The sequence below is a fragment of the Mus caroli genome, unplaced genomic scaffold, assembly GCF_978045245.1.
Source record: "Mus caroli unplaced genomic scaffold, Mus_caroli_1 scaffold_17, whole genome shotgun sequence".
Lineage (NCBI taxonomy): Eukaryota > Metazoa > Chordata > Mammalia > Rodentia > Muridae > Mus > Mus caroli.
The window spans coordinates 364,852-392,799 of record NW_028227272.1 but is presented as its reverse complement, the minus strand read 5'-3'; the positions used below and the strand labels follow the sequence as shown (position 1 = coordinate 392,799).

The 27,948-nt window shown below is 43.9% G+C and overlaps 2 protein-coding genes across 6 annotated transcripts in view; one reads left to right on the top strand and one right to left on the bottom strand.

The window, feature by feature from the left end:
- Znf597 (zinc finger protein 597) overlaps positions 1-13,396 on the top strand; it is a 23,521-nt gene extending 10,125 nt beyond the window's left edge. For all 4 annotated transcript variants that reach the window (XM_085832387.1, XM_085832386.1, XM_029470830.2 and 1 more), the window contains 3 exons: positions 1,791-2,232; positions 2,975-3,101; positions 7,617-13,396. In XM_085832387.1, the coding sequence (XP_085688513.1) occupies positions 2,200-2,232; positions 2,975-3,101; positions 7,617-8,716 (1,260 nt within the window). In that variant the 5' untranslated portion in view covers positions 1,791-2,199 and the 3' untranslated portion in view covers positions 8,717-13,396. The remainder of the gene's footprint in view (positions 1-1,790; positions 2,233-2,974; positions 3,102-7,616) is intronic.
- On the bottom strand, positions 2,385-27,948 carry Znf174 (zinc finger protein 174). Of its 2 annotated transcripts, none has more exons than XM_085832388.1 (3): positions 26,918-27,948; positions 25,570-25,789; positions 2,385-2,455 (listed from the first exon to the last, which is right to left on the bottom strand). In XM_085832388.1, the coding sequence occupies exons 1-3, from the start codon at positions 27,317-27,319 to the stop codon at positions 2,388-2,390; spliced, it is 690 nt and encodes a 229-aa protein (XP_085688514.1). In that variant the 5' UTR covers positions 27,320-27,948; the 3' UTR covers positions 2,385-2,387. The 2 variants fall into 2 exon arrangements, with proteins under 2 accessions (XP_085688514.1, XP_021040321.1); XM_021184662.3 differs by lacking the exon at positions 2,385-2,455 and adding an exon at positions 17,580-21,374.

Sequence of the window (27,948 nt, the reverse complement as noted above, 5' to 3'; positions counted from 1 at the left end):
CCTTTGCTGTAGGATTACATACCGCTCTTCTTCAGTATTTTGAAGTGGTCTAGGTCTGTAGGGAAGTTTGTTCTCATTTTTTTCATCTGTCAGTGAAGCATTTGGGTTTTTTACCCTGGGATCTTTAGGCAGCCTCTTTAGTGATCATTCCCAGACAACTTAGATAACAACGGATAGCTTGTCCTTGTGAGAATGTTACTGACTTTCTACTTGCATTTTTCCTTTACCCAGAGTTTTTACTTTGTAGTTAGATGGCTAGAGTGTGTCAGACTCTTCTCCCAGTGACAGAGCACTGCATTGAGAGTGATAGGCCAAACCCTAATGAATCTTTATTCTTGAAAAACTTGGGATGGGTCCATTAAACAAAAAAAAAGCTAGCATGCAGTAGCTGTGTTCCATTGGCATTATCAACATATTTAATAGGAAACACTGGGGCCTGTGTGCTGCCACCAAGCCCCAGAATGAACACAACTGCTCTCCTTTTTAATTGTTTCCTTAGATTCTGTTATTGGCAGTTGAAACTATCCTGACATTCTGTCAGATCCCACTACTCTTCACCTCAAATGTTTTAATAACCATGCAGCCAATCCCTGAGTAACCTGACATTAGCATAACAGATTATGTTGGCACCGGGTGGGGTGGCCTCATCTCTAATCCCAGCACTTGGGTGGCAGAAGCAAATGGATGTGTTCGATGTCGGAAGTCAGGCTGGTCTACAGAGCAAGTTCTGGAGCAGCCAAGGGCATAGAGTAAGACACCATCTCTAACGAAAGAGATAAGAGACCTGGGGTTTATTTGGAATTTTCAAGGTACTAACCTTGTTTGTTGACCCCCAAACTCTTTCTCATAAACTGGCAAATCTTTTCACTTAACATCTTATAATATTTTAAATTACCCTCTGTATTATCAAAGAGAGGCACTATGGGCTCTTTGCAGCTGAGGAAAGCAAGGTTAAAAGGTGTCCAGAGGTGGGTGTGGGTCTAGCTACTAAGGGGTACTGAGGCAAGACCTGAAGTGCAGGTCTGCTGGGGCTATACAGTGAGTTCAGAGTTAGCTTGGGTCAACCTCATTTCAAAATAAAGTTCAAAACAAGGATAGGGGTCTGAGCTCAGTGGTAGAAAGTCTACTATGCGTGAAACCGTAGTTTCACCCTCAGTACCAAAGGGGGAGGGGGGCAATTGGCACGATCATCTAATTAGTGACAGTTCTAGAAAGAGCTCGACTTTATGATTTTGAATCTTCAATTCGCTGCTCAATGTTGGTTACAAGAACATTTGCCATTAGGGCAGGTCCAGACATCCTGCGAAGGAGATCAGCGATCTATTCCCGCTCGATGTCCGCTATGGGTCCCAATCATTCGGTTGGACTACACCTGTCGGGCACAATGCTTCATGTCCCTAGAATACTTTGGGAAGGGACACAAGCAACCAGGCAAACCTGGCCTGAACTTGTGATTGCCCAAAGATAACCTCTTACACACCGTAGCCCCACAATCCATCTGAGACACTGGGCTTGGGCCCAAGCTAAGCCTGGATCTCGGGGCCTCTCATTTGCCTCACCCCCTCCGACAGAAAGCTCAGGCTCCCCAGAGTCTGTGTGTTCCCGCCTTCCGCGATCGACTCCAGAGTGGTCCTGTCTCTGCTTTCGGAATCACCGTGTCCCTCAGGGACCATTCTACTGCTCCGACTGAACCTATCAACAGGCGGGGCACTCACCACCGAGACCCAGCCAGAGGAACCGGAAACGGCGGCTTGTAGAAGCTCAGGAATAACTAATCTCTCTGTTGCCAGGTGCGATTCAGGTCCTCGGGAAGCTGCTCAATTGGCCCATTAAGGAGGGACCGCCGCCTCGGGAGTACGCTGGCCAATCAGGATGCAGGATGGCTGGGGGGGGGGCGTCGCTTCCGGCGGTTTCCCTGCAGCTACTGCGTGGGGAGCATGGGAGCGTGGGAGTGTTGTGGTGGCCTCCGCCTCCTTTGTCGCGTCTCGGCTGGGCGTGGCTTCACGCTGCTTCTGCCGGGTTGGGCGAGGTTGTCGGTGAGTGTGGCTGTTTCAGAGCTGTTTTGGAGAAAGAAGCGGTCAGCTCAGATTCTCAAAGGAGCTTGAGGGCGAAGTGGAAAGGCCTGGCAGCGGAGCCGGAGACTCTCCACTCGAAGTGTTGTCCAGACGTGGGGACTTAAGGAGCCCTTCGTTTCCCCAGATGGCGTCCACGCTCCCCACATCCGATGAGCAGGTGAATTATGTCGCTGTTTTCCTACAGGTGTCCTGACCTGGCGGCAGGGTTAGACGCGCTGGTCCTGAGGCTTTGACCAAGCTGTCTTACGTTCCTTGGCTTACCGACTTCCTCATTTCAGAATCATCAGGTGGAGGAGAGCCCTAGCAGGGGGTCTATAACAATTTCTCAAAGTTATCTTGCTGAAATGCGTCTCCAAATGGCAGATTCCTGGGCTTCACACCTGTTGAATAATGATAATTAAAGCCCAGGTGAATTTTAATCACACCAAAAGCTCTATGGGTTTACAGCAACAGTAAACTTAGGAGAGAACTAGAGCTTTAAGTGGTGGTGGTCGTGATGTGTGTGTGTGTGTGGGGGGAGCTGAGCAATCATTGATGAAAAGAAACACAGATTAGCAAAGAATGATAAGAAACTCCTAAAAACTATTTCTCAGGATTCTCTTTCCCCTCCCTTCTTAGAGAATCCGAAATAATTTCTCTCCCCAAGAATTGTTCACTTATCTTTTCAGGAAAGACTACATTCTCACGGTGTACTTCTTGATTCTCACACCACTGTTTGAAAATTTAAGTTTATGCTCTCTCCCCCACCCTATTCAAGCCATAGAGTTCCCCCAGGGAGGAATATTTTACACCAAGCCTTTTCTCCTTAGAATGCGAAGGGGTTTAGCTCTTTTCGGCCTTCCAAGACACTCAACGGACCTGCTAGCTTTTTATACAACAACAGTGCTTTCCTGTTTCAGGGACCACTGCTTTTTGAAGATCTGGATGTGTATTTTTCTCAAGAGGAGTGTGTGAGTCTGCACCCTGCTCAGAAGACCCTCAGCAGAGAAGCCCCATTGGAGAGTTTTGAGAATTTGGACTCGATAGGTAAGACAGTTGTTTCTCCTGCATTATGGAACTTTCATCAGTTCTAGGATGAAAATTGTATGCCTTGTCCACACTGGTGGTGGATTGAGACCTATCTGTGACACACACACACATTGTGTATTATGTATACGTATATATATCTATCAATATCACATGTATATGTGGATTTCTATAGCTTATAGCAAGAACTTGTAGGAGAGAACAAGTGTCAGAGTCAGATAATGTTTTCCCTTGTGTGAGCGTGAGGGCCAGTGCACATGCATGAGTGTGAGCGTGAGGGCCAGTGCACATGCATGAGTGTGAGCGTGAGGGCCAGTGCACATGCATGAGTGTGAGCGTGAGGGCCAGTGCACATGCATGAGTGTGAGCGTGAGGGCCAGTGCACATGCATGAGTGTGAGCGTGAGGGCCAGTGCACATGCATGAGTGTGAGCGTGAGGGCCAGTGCACATGCATGAGTGTGAGCGTGAGGGCCAGTGCACATGCATGAGTGTGAGCGTGAGGGCCAGTGCACATGCATGAGTGTGAGCATGAGTTTGAGCATGAGGGCCAGTGCACATGCATGAGTGTGTGCAGGCCAGCGGTGATGTCAGGTGACTTTCTCATTTGTTCTCCACTCTACTTACTGAAGTCAAGTTAGCTAGCTTGCATTGGGATCCCCTGTCTCCACATCCTGAGTGCCGGGATAACAAGGTGGGATACCACATCTACCTGGCTTTTTCTGGGTGCTGGGGATCCAAATTCCTTTTCTTAGCTTACACTGTAAATATTTTATATGCTGAGACATCTTCCTAGCCCTGAAATGATTTCTTAAAAGAAACCCAGTCTACAACAGTGACCATGGTTTCACATATGTGCCAGTACCTTATAATTTCCTTAAATAATTGTTGGAGTCAAATTAATTTTACTCAGGAAACTTCATTAACATAGAGACTGTCATTTGCTAAAGATTAGAAATTGATTTTCTCTTAAGGGGGTATTCTGCCTTTCTAACTTAAGAGTAACCATATGCAGTATCCTATGCCTACATAGACATCTAAACTATTTTTCAAAATTCATGACTTATATTTTCCACTTCTGCCATGTTCATGTTATCCTCTATCTTCTTGAATATACGTGTGTGTGTGTGTGTGTGTGTGAGTATTGTGTGTGTGTGTGTGTGTGTGCGTGTGCGTGTGTTTATACTTAACAACCCAGGGTCCCCTTGGTTCTTTTTTGCCAACTTTCTCAGCATATCTTTCTAGCTCATCTTTGTTTCTTTTTGTCAGATGTGAACTCACAGAAACACTTTGTACCAGGAACCCCAAGAGGCCACCCTTGGCTGAGATGCTGGTGGATGATTTTAACCATCCTTCCTGTCCTTCATTCGAGTCTCTCCAGAATTATTCTTATCTTCAATAGCCAGCCTACAGGAGCCCCTCCCCATCCTACTTCCGCTCCCTCAGCACTCTGCTTCCTGATGCTCACCCTTGTCCACCTGGCTCTTTCCTACTGCCCTCATCAGTCTCAGTGTCACCTACTGACCTGTAGAAGAACTCTCCACCAGGGAACCCACAGTCACTGCACCTGCATAGGCTTCAGAGTAGACAACAGTAACCAAACACATGTTTATAAACATAAATAATAGGATATTTATATATATTTATAAATATATATATTTATAATAGCTCTTTTGCTGCTTTCTTTGTTGATTTTATTTATTTGGTTTTATGAGACAGGATCTATGTAGTCTTGGCTATCCTGGAACTCCCTATGTAGACCAGGCTGGTCTTGAAACCACACAGATCTACCATCTCTGCCTCCCAAGTGCTAGGATTATAAGCATATGGACACACTAATTTTAAATATATGTCATTTCTGGGTCTATTTGTATTGATTGGCTTTTCTTCTTTTATTTTTATTTTTTATTTTAATTAGGTATTTTCTTCATTTACATTTTGAATACTACCCCAAAAGTCCCCCATACCCTCCTCCCCACTCCCCTAACCCCCGCCCCACTTCTTGGACCTGGCATTCCCCTGTACTGAGGCATATAAAGTTTGCAAGACCAAGGGGCCTCTCTTCCCAATGATGGCCGACTAGGCCATCTTCTGATACATATGCAGCTAGAGACACAAGCTCTGGAGGGTACTGGTTAGTTCATATTGTTGTTCCACCTATAGGGTTACAGACCCCTTTAGCTCCTTGGGTACTTTCTCTAGCTCCTCCATTGGGGGCCCTGTGATCCATCCAATAGCTGACTGTGAGCATCCACTTCTGTGTTTGCTAGGCCCCAGCATAGTCTCACAAGAGACAGCTATATCAGGGTCCTTCCAGCAAAATCTTGCTAGTGTATGCAATGGTGTCAGCGTTTGGAGGTTGATTATGGGATGGATCCCTGGATATGGCAGTCTCTAGATGGTCCATCCTTTCGTCTCAGCTCCAAACTTTGTCTCTGTAACTCCTTCCATGGGTCTTTTGTTCCCAATTCTAAGAAGGGGCACAGTGTCCACACGTTCATCTTTGTTCTTCTTGAGTTTCATGTGTTTTGCAGATTGTATCTTGTATCTTGGGTAGGCTTTTCTTCTTATTATATGAGTTGTGATTACTGTTCTTTACATGCCTGGAAAAGTTTGACTGGATTTTTAGATAATTAGTTATTTTATATTTTTTCTTGTCTTTTTTTTTTTTTTTTTTTTTGGTTTTTCGAGACAGGGTTTCTCTGTATAGCCCTGGCTGTCCTGGAGCTCACTTTGTAGACCAGGCTGGCCTCGAACTCAGAAATCCGCCTGCCTCTGCCTCCCGAGTGCTGGGATTAAAGGCGTGCGCCACCACGCCCGGCTTTCTTGTCTTTTTTTTAAAGATTTATTTTTATTTGTGTGTACATGCGTGTTTTGCCTTAATGTATGTCTGTGTCTGTGCACGATGTGTAAACCTGGTGCCCTAGGAGGTCCCATGGAACTAAAGTTAGAAACGGTTGTGAGTTGCCATGTGGTTGGGAATTGAACCCGGATCCTCTGGAAGAACAGCTGGCATTCTTAATAGCCAAGCCATCTCTCCAGCCTCTACAGATGTGATTTTAAACAAAAATTTTTTTTAACCTGCAATTAATTGAATCTGCAGCCATAAACCTGTGGGTATTTAGGGATGGCTATATTTGAAAAAAAATATTTAAAAGGAGTTGTTTATACTAGGTTTAGGCTTAGTTGGCCCTCCTTGAGATAAGACAGTATTTGCAGTCTGCACATACACAGCAGCTCTATTGTGATCATTTTCTGTGAAGCATGTAAAAGTGGTTCTGTTCGGAGGAAGAGTAGCCTGGGACATGGAAGCTAGGAACCATAGAGCTCTGAGAGGAGAAGGTGTCCCAATGGAAGGGCGTCCTGACACACAGGGGCCCAAGAACCACACAGCTCTGAGAGGAAGCCTCCTCAGCCAGAGGGGTTGTAGCTCCCTGGGGAGGCGATCCCCAGCTGAGCTCAGGAGCTCAGCCGCCTCAGCCCTGCTCCTTCTCTTTACCTCTTCATTGGTTCTTTTCTTTGTAGCTTCTTCTAATGAAAGAGTCACACTAGGCAGAAAGTATGGTGAAAGAAGTTTATTGGATGGCCCAGGGTATAGAGGGATGAATCCAGGGATGGCTGCCCCTTGTTCCTGGGAGCAGACAGCAAGGAATTGGACAAAAGGACAATGCTTATATAGGATTTCTGAGGGGGTGAAGCTTCTCATGGCAGAGATTGCTAGAATGAGGATTGGTAGGATTTCAAGTTCTGAATTTGGGGGCTAGAGAGGAAGTGTTGACACCCCCCTGTGGGACACCCCCTGTGGGACACCCCCTACAGTGGTGTTTCACGGAAGCGGGCGGCTGAGGCAGGAAAGAAGGTGTTGCTTCCGTGGACAGCTTCCCATGAAGGCAGTAGGCTGAGACAGGAAAAGTCTCCATCAAGCTCCTGCCTAGGCAGGAAAGATGAGCCACCGTGGACGAGCCCTAGCGTCCACTGCCGGCCGAGATGTGCCATTTTGACAGGAACCGCTGTTTTTTGACAACTGCCGGGCATCTTACCAAGGCCAAGGCTTCTGCCAAACGCCGCTTAGGAACTTCAAGATAGAATTCTAGAGACCTTCTAGGGATATAGAACTATTTTGATAATTTGTTTATTAAAGTAGTTGTCTTCTCTTTTCAGATAAATATATCTAATTTCTATTCCAGTTTTGACTACTCAACTCTTACTTGAGATAATAAAAAAATCCTAGGACGTAATTAGACTAAGCAGAAAAACTACATTTCTGGGTACTGCCTTCCAAGGTCCTTAGTACCTATCCCACTGAAGCCTGTTTTAGAGATATTCTCCATTCCTTCGTGCAGATTGACCTGAAACCTTGCAGTGAACCTGCATGGATAGACTTTGATAAGGAGAAGTCTAGAGAGCCTGCTGGTTCCTAGTTTTGTTTCAGTTTCCTGGTCTTCTGTGTAACTACTTGAACATGTTCTTTCTCTAGCATCACTTAAAGGTGGTGTCTGTTTTGTTTTTATGAACAGGGGGGGAAGACCAGACTGAGAGCAGTCAGAAGTTGAGCCTCGAGCCTGTGAAACTTGAAGAGCTGTCCCTAGAAAAGGACTCCATTGCTGCACCCCTTGTTCACTACTCTGAGCAATCTGAGCAGGATGATGAAATACATGAAGACAAAATGTCAGGTGGAACGTTGACTTGCAAGACCAAACTTATAAGCCTCTTGGTTACCATTGACAACCAAACCCCATTAGTAGAATTATCTCAATGTTTAGGAGTTAAAACACTTTCGGATATTATTGAAGTTCCTTGGGAAGAAGCCAAAAATGTGTACAAGTGTCCTGACTGTGACCAAAGCTTCAGTGATAATACATACCTTGTTTTGCATCAGAAAATTCATTTAAGAGAGAAGAAGTATAAATGTAGTGCCTGTGAGAAGACCTTCAGTCACAGAACCAACCTGAGGACACATAAGCGAATCCACACTGGTGAGAAGCCTTACAAGTGTGCCGAGTGTGCTGCCAGCTTCCGACAGCAGTCACACCTGTCTAGGCACATGAATAGCCATTTAAAGGAGAAACCATATACATGTAGTGTATGTGGGAGAGGTTTTATGTGGCTCCCAGGATTGGCAGAACATCAGAAGAGTCATACTGATAAAAAATCTTATGAATGTGCTGACCACGACCAGGAAACAAATCTGGCTTTGCCTGAAGAAAGAGGTTCATCAGACACACCATCCCAGCACACACACTGTGTGAAGACCTTGGAGCAGCCCTCAGACCCTACTCTCCCTGAGAAAGACCATAAGGAGGACTCTAAACACTGCAGTATTGATGATGAAGACTTTTTTTCATTCTCCAGATTTAAACCCTTACAGTGTCTTGATTGTGACATGACTTTTCCTTGTTTCTCGGAGCTTGTCTCTCACCAAACCATTCATGACCTGGAAAAACCTCATAAGTGCAAAACATGTACAAAAACTTTTGCTTTCGAGTCAGAGCTTGTATCCCATGAGAAGAGCCACAGAAGAGAAGAGCCTTTTAAATGCACAGTGTGTGGGAAGAGTTTCAGTGTGAGTGTGCAGCTCGTCACTCATAAACGAGCCCATAGGAGAAACAGCAAGTAAATACAAGCCTTTGCTCGAATTGGGCTCTTCAGTGTCTGTGTGGGGGTAAACACTGCAGTGCACAGGGCACTGTGCTAAGCAAGCACTTCACACACATTCCATGGGATGTTGCAGTATTATCACATCTGATTAGATCTGAGGAGATAAATCAGTGTTACATAGATAGTATGTGAAACCAGGATTTGAACCCAGTTACTGACCAAATTCCATTTGTATGAGCCAGGGAAACATAAAACTGTAAAATTCAGTTTTTGACTGCTGTGTATGGTGGCTCACACCTTTAATCCCAGCATTTAGGCAGCAGAGACAGGATTTCTGTGATGTAAAGACCAGCGTAGTCTACATAGTGTGTTCCAATCAAACCATGGCTACATAGAGGGACTCTTTCAAAAAACCAAAATAATTCAGTTTTTGTTAAGATGAAGGTTGTTTTACAATTCTTTCTTTAAAAATGTTATTTCTAAGAATATTTTAGGAAGAGGAAATTTATTTTTTGCTAGTTCTATTACATGATATATCTAGAAAAATGAATGTTTTTATATTTGTTTTTATGCTTTTCTTGTTAAAGCTATTTCAGTGTAATGTTTGGGGTGTTTTTTTTTTTTTATGTGAATTTCTAGTTTAGGACTCCATATAAAGTTACCAAATTTGCCAACTTTTTTAAAGTGTGTGTAGGGAGCAGGGAGGCACTTTTTAAAGTGTGTGGGGAGAGAGCCTCCCTGCTCAGGGAGCCCAGGCTGGCCTCAAAATCATCATTTTCCTGTATTCACCTTCCACGTGCTAACATTACTGGTATATGCCACCATGTCCAGGTAGTTAACAGCTTGATGGCAGTCCACTTTCAGACTTGATGGCAGGGATAGGTCCTGACACTCTGTCGAGGTTAGACTTTGCAGGGAGTACCTGTTCCTTTCTAAGGGGGTTTTCCTCCAGACCCCACTGAAGCACATTCCAGGCTGGTTATGAATGGTTAGAACTACTTTTTAGAGAGCATGCTAAATACTGTGGTTATATTATTTTTTTTAAATCTTCAAAAAAAAAATCTGTGACTGTCCATGTTTTATAGATGAACGGAATCTTTCAGAGGGTAAAGTCCGTCTTTTGCTAAGCACATTGCAATGAGGCTGACATTAAATTCAGTGACACTGCACTACTTGCTGTTGGTGTTTGTGCCACATGTTAATCCTACTAAGAGACAAGGAAGCGGGGAGAGGGAGAGAGAGACAGTCCTTATGGAGGCTGCCCTGGGACTTACTGCCTGGAGCCCATTGGGGCCTTTGTTTTATCCAGAGCTTTATTTCATTGCTCTTAAAAAGCCACAGAAGATTCTACGGCTTCATGCTTGAATTCCTTGTCAGTATATTAAATCAGATTTGTTTTCATTAAATTATAACTCTTCTTCTCCATCTCCAAAGAAAAAAAAACATATAACATTGTTGAGTTTTTAACCAAAATATAACATCTTTAGAGATACTGGTATTACAGATAAATATTAGAACAAAATATTGTCATACTGAAAGACTCCAAAACTCCCAAAGGGAGGCACTTACTCAAGCCTCGGGTCAGCCGCGCACCCAAGAAGACACTGAGACCGGTACTTAAGATGTATAGAGAGTAAGATTTAATACAGCAACGACAAGAAAGCACATAAAAGCACATATACCAGATATCTGGGGTCGAAACTCATGCAGCAGGTGCAGAGGAGATTCGGCAATTAGCCCAAACTTTTCACAAGCTTTTATAGGAAGGAGACAAGGGGGGAGCAGGGCAGGGAAAATACAGGTTTTACGTCACTAAGTGATTCAGCCAAGGGTTTTTCCAAAGTGCTTTTGCAACCGCGTCCCACACTTTGGCCATGTACTTGATTCATTGGAACTGAGGTTTTTACTCACACCCTTATCTTAAAAATGTCCCTGGCACAGTCCTTAGTTGGGAGGGGTTGGACTGGGTTCGTTCCAGGAGACCCTTATCTCAGAAATGTCCCCGGAACAGTTTTCATTTGAGAGGGGGTCTGACTCTGGTGTGAGAGTTCAGAATGTACTCTGGGGTGAGAAGTTCTGGTGGTTAGTAATTTTCCTCTTTCAATACAATGTGGTTATTGAACCACACTAGTTCAATAACTTGGTTAAAGAACAAGAATGTTGTAAGTATACATTCATATAGAACTACACTTTACAGCAAAATGGATTAAATACCTATTAGTAAAACTAACTATTTTTTGGTTAGTATGCAAGGATGATTTCATTCTGTTTAAATGGACTATAAAAGCAACAGTATTTACTAAAATAGAATTACTGCTGGGAAATTTCATGAACAAAAAGCCCTCTTGAAGGCCAGTGGCTGCAATTTAGTAACTGGGCAGTGTCTCGTTTATAGAAGTACAAATGGAGAATTTCATGTACAAAAAGACACCAGCCGTGCAACTAAGTTCTTAATACATACTAGAGACAGGAAGATCACTGTTGCTGAATGAAGTCAGCAGCCTTGCCTCTTCTGTCATTCCTGTCCTGGCTGTTGCCCCTCTCCTAGAGGCCACTGTTTCAGCTGATCCACAGTTGAGACTGTATGCCCTGTATGTCAAGGTCAGATTTGGCTGGTTTCTCCACATTTAGGATGTAAAGCATCATTCTGTCAGGGAGTTGGGCGTCTTAATGGCTTTCAGGTCTCTTCAGCCCTCTGTCAGAGATGCTTTGAATTGTATAGAGAGGTAGTCTCGAGTTTTCACCTAACTCTGGGATACAGTGGTTGTTAGACAGCAGTAAGAGCATTAGCTTCCTACTCTTGCTTCTCAAGGGAGGAACTGCTATGGTGCCTCATGGGCTCTAATGTTTGAGTGAAGCCTGATGAGTTGAAGGACGGGGAGTAAAACTGGAAAAGAGCCCCCTTACTCATGAGAGTTGGCACCAAAAGAAATGAGAAAATGGCTGATAGAAAGGTTGGAAGTTGTTACCTTATTTATTTGGTTTTGCTTCTAAAGAAATACCAAAGAAGTTGAGTTTATGCTTCGGGTCCTGCTGCACATCTTTTTGTTTTGTTTTGTTTTGTTTTGTTTTTTTCAGGACAGGGTTTTTCTGTGGAGCTCTAGCTGTCCTGGGCCTGGCTCTGTAGACCAGGCTAGCCTCAACTCAAGACATCTGCCTGCCTCTGCCTTGAGTCGCTGGGGTTAAAAGTGTGCAACACCACTGCGCAGCCTTGCTATACATCTTAACATGGAATTCACAATTTACCTCTCAGTGTTTGTGGTTTTCTGCATTCTCCAGATTTTGAAAGAGCACTCACAAAAGATTAGGGAAAAAAGAGAACTTTTACAAAAACTATAACTACATGTGAGAGTAGTTAAATAGCCTTTGATATAATAGTATTGGTGATTGGTATGCAGAAAAAATGAAAAACTGTTATGTCAGTTACTGTGAAATATTTTTAGTTATTTCCTTATGGTGTGCTTGTTCCTAAAAACATTGGTTGTATGTTATTTTCAAGCCGTTCTGCCTCTAAGAAGTTGAAGAAAAAACTGTGGTGTTTGGGCTGCCTTTATGATGGTGGCCTTCTTATCCTCCTAATATTGCCAAGTAGGGTAGATTCCACACGACTGCTCTTAACCCTTGGTATTAGCAAATCATATAGGTGCTAATAACGAATACTGGATGCAGTCAATACAGGGATATAAAATGGAATGTAAGAGCCTGTTGCTAGGAATGGTTAGCCAACTACATGCTGTACAAGAAATGTTGATGTTATGAAGTGTAGAAACTTGGTATTGAAGATGTGAACTCAAACCTTTGTGGATTTTTTGATGCCATGATAAAAATGTGAATAAAACTGTTCCTTACCATGACGGTGGGGATACCAGTTTCTGTTAAACTGTTATTACTGATGCCAACAGCATTTCCCAGTGGGATTTAGATGCTAGCTAGTATTTGCACTTTGTATTTAAGAGCTGTTCGATTTTGTTGTTGAAGGAGTAGAACACAAATTAGTTTTGTGCTGCTACAAATAATTTGTCCATCTCTCTCTATAACACTGAAAACAGCCAGCACAGGAGCTCAGGCAGTTCAAGGACATTTTTGTCTTTGAAGCCTAAAGTTCTATAAAATTAAGTAGCACTGTTCTGGTGACTGTAATATAAGATGTCAAACAATCTAAAAATACAGATTTTGCTTTAAATAATCTGTAATTTACTGTATACCAACGGAGGGGTAGGTTACAGCTTTTATAAAAAATGCCTATTTTAAATGTTTCTTGAGATCAGGGGATCTCAGTAGGAAACTGCTTTTGCTTTGACTATTTGTTTAAAAGGTAAAGGTGTTTATTAAATGTATATTTAACTGGTTTAGTCTTGTTTATTAGAACTATTTAAGTGATATTAAAAAAATGGCTATTATTATCTTACCAAGACCTAACTACAGATGTTTTGTCTCTTCAAATTGGGATCCTTGTCTACAGAGCAGTTTAGAGAGAAAGAGGATACAGCATATTCATTTATATTAACACCTAAGAGTATTCTACCATGTCTAGTTATCTTAATGCCTAATTAGGTTTCTGTATGCATTTCTGTTTAATGTTTTAGCTTTACTGCTTTGTTTTTGTTTTGTTTGATGGATTTTCATTGGTCTTAGCTCACTGTGAATGTGTGCCTCTGATGTGCAATTTATCACCTAATAAATGTTCGTTGTGATGACAGCAGGTGGTGAACTTTTAAAATATATACTTCAAGGATTTTCTGTTGCAGTAATGTAAATTTGAAACAGCTGGTTGGATAATACTTTAGAGAATATGAAAGAGTGAATGAATATACTTCACATGATAAAGGAAATAGCGTATCCTGTTTCCCGGAATTCAGTATAAAGTTTCAGCATTATTCCAAGACTGTGCTAGATGTCTACCCACCTTCACAGTCTTAACTGCACGGTAGCAGTACAGGAAAGGTATCGCTGCTGCCTCTGGGCAACTGTTGTCAAACAGACAGGTTCAGCTGGGAAGAAGTATGGTACTGTAGCTTCGGAGCAATGGTGGTGTACAGGCTGGCACTAACAGATGCCATTTGCCCCGGAGCCAGTTGGGAAGCCGGAAGTTGAGGCCACTTCCGGTGTTTCCTTCTATCAGCACGTGTACACTGCTCTGGCTATTGAAGCTGGACATGCGGCAGTGCAGTTTGGTGAGGTAGGTGTGGTCTGTCCCATGGCCACCCCACACCTCTAAGGTCTCAGCAGAAAACGGCTATGGACAGAAGACATCTGCCCTGAGGTTACTCAGGACTGAGTGAACATGTCTGTGTGGGAGTAACGTGTTGAGGCTACAGAGACCTTTGTTTCTATAGCATGATGGGAAGCACTGACCAGTGTTGCATCAGAGAAAGCCGTGCTGGTGTGCTCTTACACCTGATTGGCTTTGAGATTGTCTCTATATGTTGCCTAGATTAATCAGTACCATAGGTGCTCAAGCAGTCTTGGTCCTCCCATATACCCCCTCCGCACAGCTGGCCCCTTGGAGCAGCATTCTATCTAATGTGCTTCCGAATAGTCAGTGTGTTCTTGGCTCATCTTGGGTAAATGGTTTCTCCTGAATGATTTTAGCCACATTTATGACTGCACAGATTTATCTGATGTCAGCCCAGGTTTCTCCTCTGTTGCACTTAAGTGCAATTCCTGTACCTAAAACATTCTCCCTTGAACATTTTTGAGAAATCCAAATACCTATCCGACACTGCATACATTAAGCTTGTTTGCCTCCAGGTCATGGTACTCTATCCATACAATTGAACCTCCTCTTCTTCCCTCACACTGATTTCAATGTTTGTCTCTCAAAATACATGTTAAAATCCTAGCTCCCAGGGGATAGTTTTAGAAGGTGGGGGACTTTGGAAGGTGATTGATTAGGTCATGAATGTGAACCCCTTATTTAGTTACCTTATAAAAGAAATTTGAGAGAACTAGCCAGAACTCTCCATCATGTGAGGACCCATCAAGATCACACTATCTATAAAAGGGCCCTTTCCAGATACGGGGGTCTGCCAGCACACGAGTCTTGGACTTCTCCACCTCTAGGAATATGAGAAGCCAATTTCTTTTTTTTTGTTTTGTTTTGTTTTTGTTTTTTTTCGAGACAGGGTTTCTCTGTGTAGCCCTGGCTGTCCTGGCACTCACTTTGTAGACCAGGCTGGCCTCGAACTCAGAAATCCGCCTGCCTCTGCCTCCCGAGTGCTGGGATTAAAGGCGTGCGCCACCACGCCTGGCTGAGAAGCCAATTTCTTATCGGTAAATTTCCCCAACTCATCCATTCTTCCATGAATTCCTGTGAATGATATCTTAATATTTCTCAAACATGCTGGGGATATAATTCAGTGAAAGGGTTCTTATTTAGCATCTGGGAAGCCCTGTATGGGTCCTAGCATTACAAAACAAAAACCAAACCAAAAAAAGCCCAAACCTGCTTCTCTACTTAATTGTCCTCATCCAAGAGTAACTAAACTTTATCCAGCCAGTTAAGTAAAATAGGTAGTCTGATTGGGTCACCATTCAAAGACACTTTCCACTGACAGTCTGTTGTCCTTAGGATAACAGCTGAAGTCTACAATGAGACCATTTCTGTTATGTCTTCTCCAGCCATACTATCTAGCTACATGTGGACTTGCAGTTCAATATACCAACTTCTTCCTTGAGAAGTTGTGCATATATCCAGGGAACAGAGGTTGTGCAATGTTAGGGGTTGACCTTAGGGCTTCATACATTGCTAGGCTAGGTACTCAGTTCAGGCACTATTTTTTAAGGAAACTACATGTCACAAAAGGAAAGGTAAGACTGTCCCCATAAATTCATATATTTGAATGTTTGGTGTCTGGTTGGTAAACTGTTAAGGAAGGATGTGGAGAAGGCGTCTTCGGGCTTTGAGGTTTCAAAAGCCCACACCAGCCGCCCCATCCCCACCCCATCCAATGCCTTTGGGTTAGATGAAAACCCTCAGCTTCTGCCCCAGACCATGTCTGCCTATCTGCCACCATGCTTCCTACCACAATGGAAATGGCCTAACCCTCTGAAACTCTAAACCTCCAATTAAACATTTTCTTTTTGAAATTGCCTTGGTCATGGTATCTCCTTACAGTAATAGAACAGTAACTAAGACAGAAATCCATGAAAAAAATAAAACAGTAACTGTGTCATGTGTTTTGTTGTCCTAGAAACTCAGGAGGCTGGGGCAGAAGGACTGCCCGAGTCCAAGAATTTGAGACCAGCCTAGGCAACAGTGAAATCCCATCAACCCATACCAACCAAAGACCCAATTAGTAAACTAAGAAACAACAACCTGGAACTCAGATCTACTCTTAATTGTCTGTCTGACTATGTGATGTGGTCTAGAGTATGTGGATTCCGAACATTTGTGGGGGTTTTCTTCCTAAAATAGTAACAACAATAGAAAAATAGTCTCTCAAGTCTGCTGCATTAGATGAGTTCAGTCCCCATAACCTGGAAAAAAAAGTCTTGTATGTCAAGTACTTACCAACATCTGTTGCTTATGAAGTAATCAATACTGTAGTGGCTATTCCTGGTTGTCAACTTGACTATATTTGGAATGAACTACAATCCAGAATTAGAAGGCTCACCAGTGACCCTTATCTGGAGGCTTGGAGATCCTTATCTGGATCTTGGTATGGAGATCTTGAGCCATAGTGGCTATGGATTCCAGAAGATTAAATCTCCGAGTTTAAGGAGATTTAATCTGGGCTACACCTTTCATCTGGGATTAAAGGTGTGGTGGAACACACCTTTAATCTGGGCTACACCTTCTGCTGGAGACAATATAAGGACATTGGAAGAAGGGAGTCTAGCTCTTGCTCCTTCGCCTGCTTGCCGTGTGAGACTGAGTAACTGCTAGATCCTTGAACTTCCATTCACAGCTGCGACTGAACCATTGTTGGGAATTGGGCTGCCGACTGTAAGTCATCAATAAATTCTTTTACTATATAGAGACTATCCATAAGTTCTGTGACTCTAGAGAACCCTGACTAATACAAATACCATCTTTATTTCAGTGGGAAAATGTTTATTACAAAGACTAATAGAACTATTTTAATAGATTTTTAAATTTTCCTTAGGAACCTCAAGCCACGCATGACTGGCACAGGGAAGTCCGTGGGTGATGTGACCCAACAGGCTTGCAGGAAATGATAGAAATTGTGCTCCAAGGGTCCTTAATTTTATTACATTACAGGGATGTCAGGCTACTTTACACTGGCAATTTGGAAACAGAGGATTTGGTTCCTTGTATTTTTGACACGTGACAGCTGTTTTCATTACAGATATGTACTGCTGGGCTCATGTGTACATCAGTCATCCCAGCCTGGTTAGGACAGGAGGATTGCAAGTTTGAGGCCAGCCTGAGTTATGCTGGAGATTGTATCAACCCTCACTGCAAAAACAAAAACAATTACACAAGAATGTATTTCCAAAGAATGGGAGAAACTGTTTTCAAGTCATATCATAAGGACTTCATCCCAGATATTTAAAGAATTTTTAAAACCCAGCAATAAAAATGATAGCCCATTTTAAAAGGGCCACAGAGATAGTTATGGTGGCTCACATCTGTAAACCCAGGACTCAAGGCTGAGGCAAGAAGACTGCTGTAAGCCCAGCCAGCCTAAGCTACAGAGCAAAGACTCCTGCTGGAAAAGAACAAAGAGCAAAAGATTTGGCAAACAGGCAGGAGCAGTATTTCAAACTCATGGCCAACCTGATCTATGTAGTGAGTTCTAGGCCAGCCAGGGCTATACAGCAAGATCCTGGCTCAAAACACCAGAGGGAAGGGGAATTTTAAATAGCCATTTCTTCAAAGCAAATATAAAGACAAGAAACAAATACATCATTAGTCATCAGGGAAAAGAAAATCAAGACCATGAAAGAGACCACTTTACTCTGGGATAACAATAATCACAAAGACAGATTCCATGAAAACTGTACATGGTGACACATGCCTGTAACCTTGATACTTGGGAGGTGGAGGCAGGAAGGTCACGGTCAGCTAGGGTTGTGAGTTCTATGCCAGACATGAAAGCCTGCTTCAGAAAGCCAAAATCTGTAACAAGACAGTAATTATGTTAAAGGTGTACAGAAACTGGCAAGTGTAAAGTGTAGTGTAAGCACGTTGGAGACAGTTTGATCAACAGGATTATCGCATGACCTAGCAGGGAGCTTTGCTCGGCCTCTAGGCATGTATCCATGAGGAGTGAAACATAAAAACCTGGATATAATGTTAGAACAGCATTACTCTTCACAATAACCAGGGTGCAATTACACAATTCCATCAACCAATAGATGGACTGAAGGCCCCTTCATACAACACAACAGGACTAGGGAAGAAAGTGTTGCCGCATGACACACTGCACACATGGTGTGCACAGAAGATATTATACTCCGGAGACATAAGCTGTGACAGGAGCAGGCAGTGACTGCTAATGTTTAAGCTTCACTTCTCTGTGACACTGACAGTTTCCTAAAACGAGACTGGAGTGACAGAGGCACAGCTCTCAATGCTGTATGGTAAACACTGAACCGTATACTCTAAGTGCACAAGTTTTCTGGTACGTGTAATACTTCAATGAAGCAATAAGAGAAACATTTTCATTTGAGGAGCAGTCCTGCACTGTGAGGAGGCACTGCCAGGCTTACTGGGAGTGACATTGTACTGTGCGATTGATTTGCACCCTGCCTGCTGGATATGGGAAAGTTCTTTTGGTGGATAGGCCTCCACTACCTGTGAATGTTTCCCTTCTCCTTGGGTCTCCCTGGGGCTAACTTGGGGAATCAAACACTGAAAGCAGGAGTCACCCCTAAGCTGACACCAGTACGTGCTAGGCAGGACCCAGAAATATGGCAGAGCCAATGGGATGGGTAGGAGCCAGAGCTGCATGTGAAAGGAGATAGGTTATTTTCTTAGGTTGGGGTCCAGGAAAGGGAAGCTGGCCACAAGGAAAGTAGGTAGGTCAAGATTCTGTGTGGAGGCTCTGGGGAAGCATGAATGGATGAAGGAGATGAGGGAACCCCTATATCTGAATGCAGTACCCAAGAGCCTTCTGTGCCATTGGACCCTCATGCCATCCGTTGTTGGGAGGTGAGCCTCATGCAAAGGAAAACTGGGCTGGGGACAAGCAGGCAAGGCAGCAGCACGGCCTTGACACTGTTTGGAAAAGAAAAATGTTAACTGTGAGTTTGTCACATAAATTAAAGGTTTGAACAGGTGCCCAAAGACGCCAAATGATTACTGCTGTGTAATCTGAAGAGAGGAAACATACTATGAAAGATCCCAGGTAGCAAAACTCTAGCCATTGCCCCCGTGCCAACCCTTACAAACAATCCTAAAAACATCTCTTTTTGGAGATCCCCTTTTAGTGACCAAGTTGATCTAAGACATATATGGATGGAAGGTAGGCCAAATGATGGTCCTCCACGTACTTCACATCCTAATCCTTGGAACCAGCAGATGATCCCTTAAATGGCAAAAGGAACATTTTGTAAGTATTACTGAAGATCTTGAGAGGTGGAGATTATCCTGCTATACCCAATATAAGCATCCAAGAATGGAGTGGGCTGCTAGAAGCTGAAAAAGTCAAGGAAACCAATTTACCTCTCAGAGTCTCCAACGAGAAACCCTGCTCAAGGAGATTTTAGCTGAGGCTGATTTCAGACCTTTAGCTTGCAGCAGTAGAAGAGAAGTTCTGTGTTAAGCCACCAAGTTTGCATTCAGTTGTTATAGCACCAGTAGAAAACAAATTCAGACATGACTAAGAAGTTATTACAAGACAGCAGTGAAGGTGGCTTGGAGGAAAGGTGTGTGTGTGTGTGTGTGTCTGTGTGTATAAACTGTAAAGGCTCTGGCCAGCAATGGTATGTGGGCTGGGGAAGAGGTAAGGCCCAGTTGAATATTGAAGATAAAGGCAGTGACTTAGTATTGATGCCTTCAGAAGAATGGCCACCACATCCTACATACATCTGCCTGAATGGAGGAAGAGGATGCCTTTCCTAGGGTGATAACTGATTGGGTTCTACTTTCTACTTTAAGAAAACATGGGACGGTGTCCTAGACCCACTTCTGGAACTCTTAACATTTTATATAAATATTCTGTTATTTTAAAAGGCTATGGAGGTACAATTTACCTATAATAAATTAATCTATTTCAATAATTTTCCTGGAGTCACTGAATTGTATAACCATTCCCATAATCTAATTGTAAACACTGTGAACACGCTAGTCCCAGTTTTAAAGCTAATGGCTTATAAGAGCAGGCAGAATTCCCCTGTCCACCAGAGCGGTACTTACTTCCCTCGGGAGCTTTCCCTTATATCGTGGGCTGGAGGTGGAACACCTTTTGTAAATCAAAAGTGCTTTGACATAAAAAGTTCCCTCAAATATAATTTAAATAAAAGTACTGTCTACTTACTTAGAAACTGCTAATCACATGCACACGCACACACACATTCTCAATTTGTCTTTAGTTATAGCAGGGTTTGGGGTCACATACCTTTTTACCAGCACTTGGGAGGCAGAGGCAGGTGGATCTCTGAGTTCCAGGCCAGCCTGGTCTACAGAGTGAGTTCCAGCACTGCCAGGGCTATATAGAGAGACCTGTCTTAAAAATAAATAAAAGTAATTAAAAACTACCACCACCAAAAAATTCAGTTGCAGAAAGACTCTTAGAGGACTCTCTGGTGAATGCTTTCTTCACATTCTCATCAACTGCTCAAGTGTACACACGAAAACAACTGTATTTTAGAAGATGAAGATTAACTAAAGTCACTTGCAGCTCATTCTGACTATTCTTCAGTAACTAGTCCCCACTCTGTCGAGACTGCAGCTCTCTGTGCCCCAACACCCAGATCAGCTTTCCTTACAGTCAGGCCCCATCAGCCTCTTTCTGACCTCCTTACCAGTTGATTATTCACCCATCACTCCCCAAAGGCCACTTGCTCTGTTTGTAAGTCACAAAAGATACTTTGCGATTTACAGGCAAGTAAGAGAAGGGAGAGAGACCAAAAGCCTTTCCCTACGACTCTACAGCATACAGGATGGCTTCAGTTCCCATGGTGGAGCCTGTGGTGCTGGTGGAGGTTGGAGCTTTGGCGAAAGCATTTGCCACAGTGGCTGCACTGGTATGGTTTCTCCCCAGTGTGGATTCTCTGGTGCAGTTTCAGAGTTGACTGCCTCCCAAAGCAGTTTCCACACTCCCCGCAGATGTAGGGTCTCTCCCCGGTGTGCACTCTCCTGTGTCGCTTCAGCTCTGAATTCCACGTGAAGCTTTTCCCACAATCGTCACAGCTGTAAGGTTTCCTGGCTGGGTGGGCTGCCTGGTGACCAAGACACTGCATGAGGCCGCTCAGGCTTCTTCGGCCACCTCTGCTTCTCTTTAACTCTCTCAGTGGGTGACCTCTGAGGGGATTACTGATATATTCCAGCTCTCTGCAATGTCTCTGGTAGTGGGCAAGTGACTTGGGAGATTGTGGGGGTCTGACCTGCCATTGCAACAATCGGGCATCACTTGCAGTCACCCCTCTTGGCTCAGGGCTGTGCAGGGTACCCTCTTTAGGTCTTCCATGTAAGACTGTGCATGCCTTTGCTCTTCTTGCCTCCTCCTGTTTCGGGTTTTCCTTGTCACCTCTCATTCTGGAGGACTCTATAATTAGAAATAATATGCTTTGTTTTCTGCACTTAGAAGAAAGAACTCCAGGAATAGAAGTTGAAATATGTTGTGAGGTTTGTCAGCCTCTGCTGGTGGCATGTGTGCATTAGCCAGCCTCCTCTGGATCCATCAACACAAGGTTCCCCACCCTTTATGTGATGAGCCAGAATCTCTGAGGCTTAGTCCTGGGAATCTACACAGTTAATTAGTTCCTGGAGTGTCCCTAATTTATAGTAAAGCTAGGAGCCAAATTATCCTTCTGTCCTTCCAATCTTTAAGAAAAGGTCAAAAGGAGCTGGAGAGATGGCTCAGTGGTTAAGACCACTGGCTGCTCTTCCAGAGGTCCTGAGTTCAAATCCCAGCAACCACATGGTTGCTCACAACCATCTATAATGAGATCCAGTGCCCTCTGAAGACAGCTATAGTATACTCATATAAATAAAAATAAATACATCTTTTTTTTTTTTTTTTTTTTTTTTGGTTTTTCGAGACAGGGTTTCTCTGTGTAGCCCTGGCTGTCCTGGAACTCACTCTGTAGGCCAGGCTGGTCTTGAACTCAGAAATCCACCTGCCTCTGCCTCCCAAGTGCTGGGATTAAAGGCATGTGCCACCATTGCCCAGCATCTTTTTTTTTTTTTTTAAGGTATAGGAAAATAGAAAAAAATCAGAACTAAGTACCAACAATGATGAAGGATAACAATTGAAGGGTTATTATTCATTGACAGGGTCAATTGTATCACCTAGGTTGACTTCAAACTCTAGGGCCTAAGTGATCCTCTAAGTAGCTGGGACCACAGACATGTCCTACTGCACCTTGAATTAATATCCCTTTATTACATGGACAAAGACTAACAGCCTCCTTCACTTCAAGGATGATAAATCCAAGGACTATGTTGTTTTTCTCACTGCACTGTTGACAGCCTAAGTATTTAGAGAATGGAATACAAATTAGATGTGTATCCTAGTTAAAGGAACTGTCCACCTTCTGACAAAACTGAGGATCAAGATGGATCTGAGCGAGACTGGGCCAGGGAAATGGAGACTCGGGAAAAGTTTGTTCTCATGTGCTGAATACACACTCACCATGGCGTCTGGAGTCAGATGTGATTGCTGAGCATGGGAAATGCCTAATGTGGCTGAGGAGCTGAGTTTTGGATTTTAATTAATCTTACATGTAATGAGGAGCTCAGACAGTTATTGCCAAGTGATTTCATCAAGGTTTTGCTCCGTTCACTGAGACAGGGTCTCACATAGCCCAGGCTAGTCTCAAACTCACTACAGAACTGAAGATGATAGTAAGCGCCTGACCTTCTGTTTCCACCTCCTAAGTGCTGAGATCCCAGGCATTCATCAGCATGCCTGCCTGCCTGCCTTCATCAAGGATCTTAAGAACAATTCAAATGGGAAAGAAATAATTTTCTGGCAAGTGGCCCTGGAATTACTGGATTTTCTCTTCTTCTTTTTCTTTTTTAAATTTAATTTTAATTTGTAATTCATTTTTTACACTCTATATTCCATTCCCCACCCCTCCCTATCCACCCTCCGACTGCTCTACATTCCACACTTCTTTTCCATCCCACCCCTTCTCCTTGTGGATGCTCCCATCCCCCACCCCACCTGACCTCTAAACTCCCTGGGGCCTCCAGTTTCTTGAGGGTTAGGTGCATCGCCTCTGAATGAACACAGACCTGGAAGTCCTTTACTGTATGTGTGTTGGGGACCTCATATCAGCTGGTGTGTGCTGTCTGTTTGGTGGTCCAGTGTTTGAAAGATCTCGGGGGTCCAGATTAATTGAGACTGCTGGTTCTCCTACAGAATCGCCCTCCTTCTCAGCTTCTTTCAGCCTTCCCTAATTTAACAACAGGGGTCAGCTGCTTCTGTCCATTGGTTGGGTGCAAATAACTGCATCTGAATTTCAGCTCACAAGCTTCAAAGGGTACCAAAGAATCCCATTCTGTCTAAACATCTACCTAAATTTATGGGTAGTGTAGTATCTGGGGGTGGGGGTGAGGGGTGGGATGACGGGGTCATAAAGATGGAGCTCTCGTGAATGGAATTAGTGCCTTGTCAAAAAGATGAAAAGCCTCATCTTTTCATCATTTACTGTTTTGTTTTGTTTTGTTTTCAGCCACATGGGACACATGGCAGGTACTACTGTGTAGTCCTCAGACACTGCACCTGGTGGTACCAACTTTGGACTTCTTTTTGTTTGTTTGTGTGTTACAGTATGGAAGTATGGTGCATTTGCTTGTGTGTGCCTCTCTAAAGCATAAGAGACCAGAAATAGATGTTGAATGTCCTGTCACTCTGCTTTATTCTCTTGAGACAGGGTCTCTCACTGACCTTGAGCTAAATCTTCCTCTCTTGCCCATGCCCCTGTCCCCCAGCACTGGCATTGCAGAAGCACACAGCCAGGTCTGTGTATTTGCCTTCTAGGGATTTTAACTCAGCAAACACTCTTACCCACTAAGCCAACTCCCCAGCTGACTTTAGGCTTAACTTTTGAAACTGTTAACAATAAATTTGCTGCCCAGTCTAAGGGGCTTTTGTTATAGTAACCTTAGTAACACACACACAAAATTATCACATACAAAAAAGACTAACTCAAAATGAATGGAAGAACTAAACAACTCTTAGAGAGCATAACTGTGACTCTGAATCATTTGATTGGGCAATGGTTTTTTAGCTAGGACTCCAAAGGCCAAAGCAAAGACAAAAACTCAGAGACTATCAATAAGAAAACCTTGGGCTGGTGAGATGGCTCAGAGGGTAAAGGCACCCCTGGCCAAGCCTGATGACACGATTTGACCCCCAGGACCCACATAGTGGAAAAAGAGAACTGTGTCTCTGACTTCCACATATGCACATGAAATGTGCATGCCCACACATACAGGTACACTGAAAATAAAAATGTAGTACAAAATTTTTAAAACATAAAAACAGTTGTGATTCTTGGAATACCATCAAAATACTAAAGATAATTCACAAAATGAGAGAGAACATTCATGACTTATCATCTGTGAGGTCTTCCAAGTTAAAAATGGACAAAGCATATGACTAGCATTCTTCTATAAGCTGGGAGTGATGGCAAAGGCCTCTCGTCCGTCACAGGATTTAGGAGGTGAAGGCTAGAGGAGCAGGAGTTCAAGATCACCCTCCGCTCTGTAGTGGCTTTGAAGCCAGCCTAGGCTACCTGAGACCCAATAACCAAAGACAAAATATCAGATTTCCTTTTCACAATGTCTTACTATATTTACTCTGTGTGTGTGTGTGTGTTTTAGGGATAGTTGTTTGTAAGACTGTGTATGTGTGTTAGGGATGGTTGTATGATTGTGTGTATGTGTGTTAGGTATGATTTTGTGTGTGTGTGTGTGTGTGTGTGTGTGTGTGTTACAGATGGTTGTTTGTATGACTGTGTGTGTGTGAAGGTCAGAGATCACACCTTACAGGAGTGATTCCCTCCTTCCATCATGTGGACCTCAGGGACTGAAGTCAGGTTTCAGGCTTGGTGGCAAGTACCTTTACCCACAGAGCCATCTCACTAGCCAGGATATATAATTTAATAAACATATGAAATAATGGCAAACACAACTCATTAGGGGAATGAAAGTCAAAACCTCAAGGGATATTACATCATAATAAAACAGCCCAGAGGAAGTGCTGGCAAGGGTATGGACAAGCACCCTCTGCTTTGTGGATAGGGCCCTCAGACAGGGCAGCCACTTTACAAGTGACTTCAGTGATTCTTCAACAGACAAACAAACACCCAAACAGGCTGGGTGTGGTAATGTGGACCTTTAATCCCAGCACTTGGGAAGCAGAGGCAGGTGGATCTCTGTGAGTTCAGGTCTACAGAGTGAATTTCAGACCAGCTGGGGCTGCATAGTGAGACACTGTCTCAAAAATAATATCAGTTATCATATGTAATTTTATAAGGACAGGAAACTGGATTAGTAAGTAAGGGCTCTGGTTACTCAAGCCAGAGACCAGAGTTTGATCTCTATAACCCAAATAAAGGTGACAGGAAAGAAGTGATTCCACAAAGTTGTTCTCTGACCTCCATAAGTGCCCTTTGGCACCCCTCCCCCACACACACAAATAATACATTTTAAAGGGGGTATATGTAACACAACTGCATTTGCAGAACCATGAGATGGAAAGAGGCTGGTGAGAGAGCCAGAGTGGTTACCTGTCTCAGTCAATCTGAGGACTGGTTCCTGGAGGAGAGTCTTCTCCCAGTGGTGAGGACTCAGCCGCTCATGAGATCCTTCCCAGGACGGCTCCTCCACAGAGTCCTCCTGAATGTCTCTGCTAGGAGTTTGGGGTTGAAAGTCTCGAAGTTCTTGTTCTACAAGCTGAGCTCCTGTTTTCTCCAAGAGCACCTTTTGCCCTTGCATACAAACGGTCACCTAGGCAAAGGGCTATCCATTAATTCTCCATTTCTTGATGGACTGAGAGCAACATGCCACTCACTGCTATAGAGTGACCCCCTTACCCTGGGGAGAACTGGTAAGGACCTAGAGGCCACCAAAAGGAGGTGAAGGGAAAGCATGCAGAGCAAAGAGAATGAGGTTGCCTCACAATCAGCCAGCCTTCCCAGGTAGTGCCCACAGCTTGGGCCAAGATCATCAAAAGAGAGCTGGCAAAACTACTGAATCATTACAAACAATGCTCCCCTCTCTACTTCTGCTAGAGACAGGCCCCGTGGGAATGGAACCAGTATGGTAAGGGGTCACTGAAAGCCATTCCAACTTGGTAAGTTTTCCTGTCAGAGAGGACCAGGACACTCCAGCAAAGCTGCCCCACCTGTCACTTGCTTCCTTTTGTGGCTCCAACTGGGCTTTCACTTGGGGAAGGGGGTGGGGCAAGATACCCGAGAACTGAGTTGAGACTTTCCCATTCAAAGGCAATATGGTAGACACTTCACTGGAACAAAGTCCACAGAGCTTCACCAAAATTAGTTTCCTATGGAACAGGCTAGATCTGTTGGCTAAGAATTCTGATTGTAGCAAAGCTTCAAAATGTGGGTCAGGGAAGACCTGACAGTAGAGGTTCCTTAAACCTACTCTTATGGGGGCTGGAGAGATGGCTCAGAGGTTAAGAGCACTGACTGCTCTTCCAAAGATCCTGAGTTCAAATCCCAGCAACCACATGGTGGCTCACAACCATCCGTAATGAGATCTGACTCCCTCTGCTGGTGTATCTGAAGACAGCTACAGTGTACTTAGATACAATAAATAAAAATCTTAAAAACAAACACACAAACAAACAACAACAAAAAACCCCTACTCTTATAAAGTTGCTGGAGTCTCTGAAGGAATAGCTTAGTTCTCTGCTTCCTCACTGGGTGCCAGTGGAGCGGTTTTCTGAAACCCTGGTTATGGCTTTGGGGGATAAGGGGATTCCTCCAGGCTGGAAGCAACTTTCGAAGCCATCCATTCCCCTGGAATCTCTAACTAGGGCTCATGAGACAAAACACTGCCTCAAAAGAGAACAAAGACATTACCTAGGACCCACAGAAATAGGACCCTCCTTACCCACTGCTTTGGTTTTTTGGATGCTCTGTGCAAATCTTCCACCAAAGTCACAATCTCCCTGCTGCTCTTTGGATACCGATGCCAGACCTGAGCCTGGATCTCTGGAGGTAGGATGACCAGAAACTGCTCCATCACTAGGAGCTCCAAAATCTGCTCTTTAGTGTGTAGTTCAGGCTGCAGCCATTGTCTGCAGAGCTGTTGAAGGCAGGAGAGCGCTTCCTGGGGCCCAGACACTTCTTGATAGCAAAAGTGTCTGAAGCCCTGGCGGGAAAGCTCAGGGTCAGGATAGGCTTTTTGCTGAGGGGGGCCACGGTTTTCTTCCGGCTTCATTATTATGTGTCTCTCTTGCTTGTCAGAATCCTCAGTGTGGGTGCTCAAAGTTATCTCCATTCTAGCTGCCATTTTGGGGGTTCTGGGAACAATGTCACTCTAATGGTAAACTGAATTCGTCTTCTGGGTCATTGCTCTGGAGAAATCTGAAGGCTAGAAAAATGTTTGGAACGAAGCCTCTCTGGAAGGACTGCAAAGACATAGCTTTCTCATTTGCTAGTCTTTATCCCAGACTCTGAAAACAAAATTGTTCCCGGTCTTTTCGTCAGTTTTTAAGGAGAAAAGTCATAATATCCCAGAAGGGTACTGGAGAGAATATTTTATTTTTGTATCTGGCGAAATTCACAACGCGATCTAACGGGCTGGTAAAGGAATCCCCAGGGAAAGTTTAAGCTATCATCTTGTGAGTAGCTCGCACCAACTCTCCGGCATCTGGCAGACACCGACCTGATCCAGCACCTCTGAGCGAAGCAGAGCCAAGGCCACAGCGCGACCAACGCGTGGTTAAGGACAGTGAGTGCCGCTCCGCGGCCCAGCCAGCTCGGCCTGGTGAGGCTGCGGCAAGGGGACACACAGCTCCACCGCAGTGTTGGGTGTCAGTTCCAGTAGCCACCTGCGACACCACGTTCTGAGGCAGCTCAGAAGACAGTGCCCGCCTGCAGGTGACCCACCTTGCCAGAGACTGGACACCGGGAACCCTA

Bases quoted from the DNA above. Each gene is read 5' to 3' on its own strand.
- Znf174 (XM_021184662.3), bottom strand. From the start codon at position 27,319: ATGGCAGCTAGAATGGAGATAACTTTGAGCACCCACACTGAGGATTCT. The intron at 25,790-26,917 runs GTAAGGAGGGTC...CCCTTTGCCTAG, and splicing joins CCAAAAAACCAAAGCAGTGG to GTGACCGTTTGTATGCAAGG. The intron at 21,375-25,569 runs GTAACCACTCTG...TTCTAATTATAG, and splicing joins CCTCAGATTGACTGAGACAG to AGTCCTCCAGAATGAGAGGT.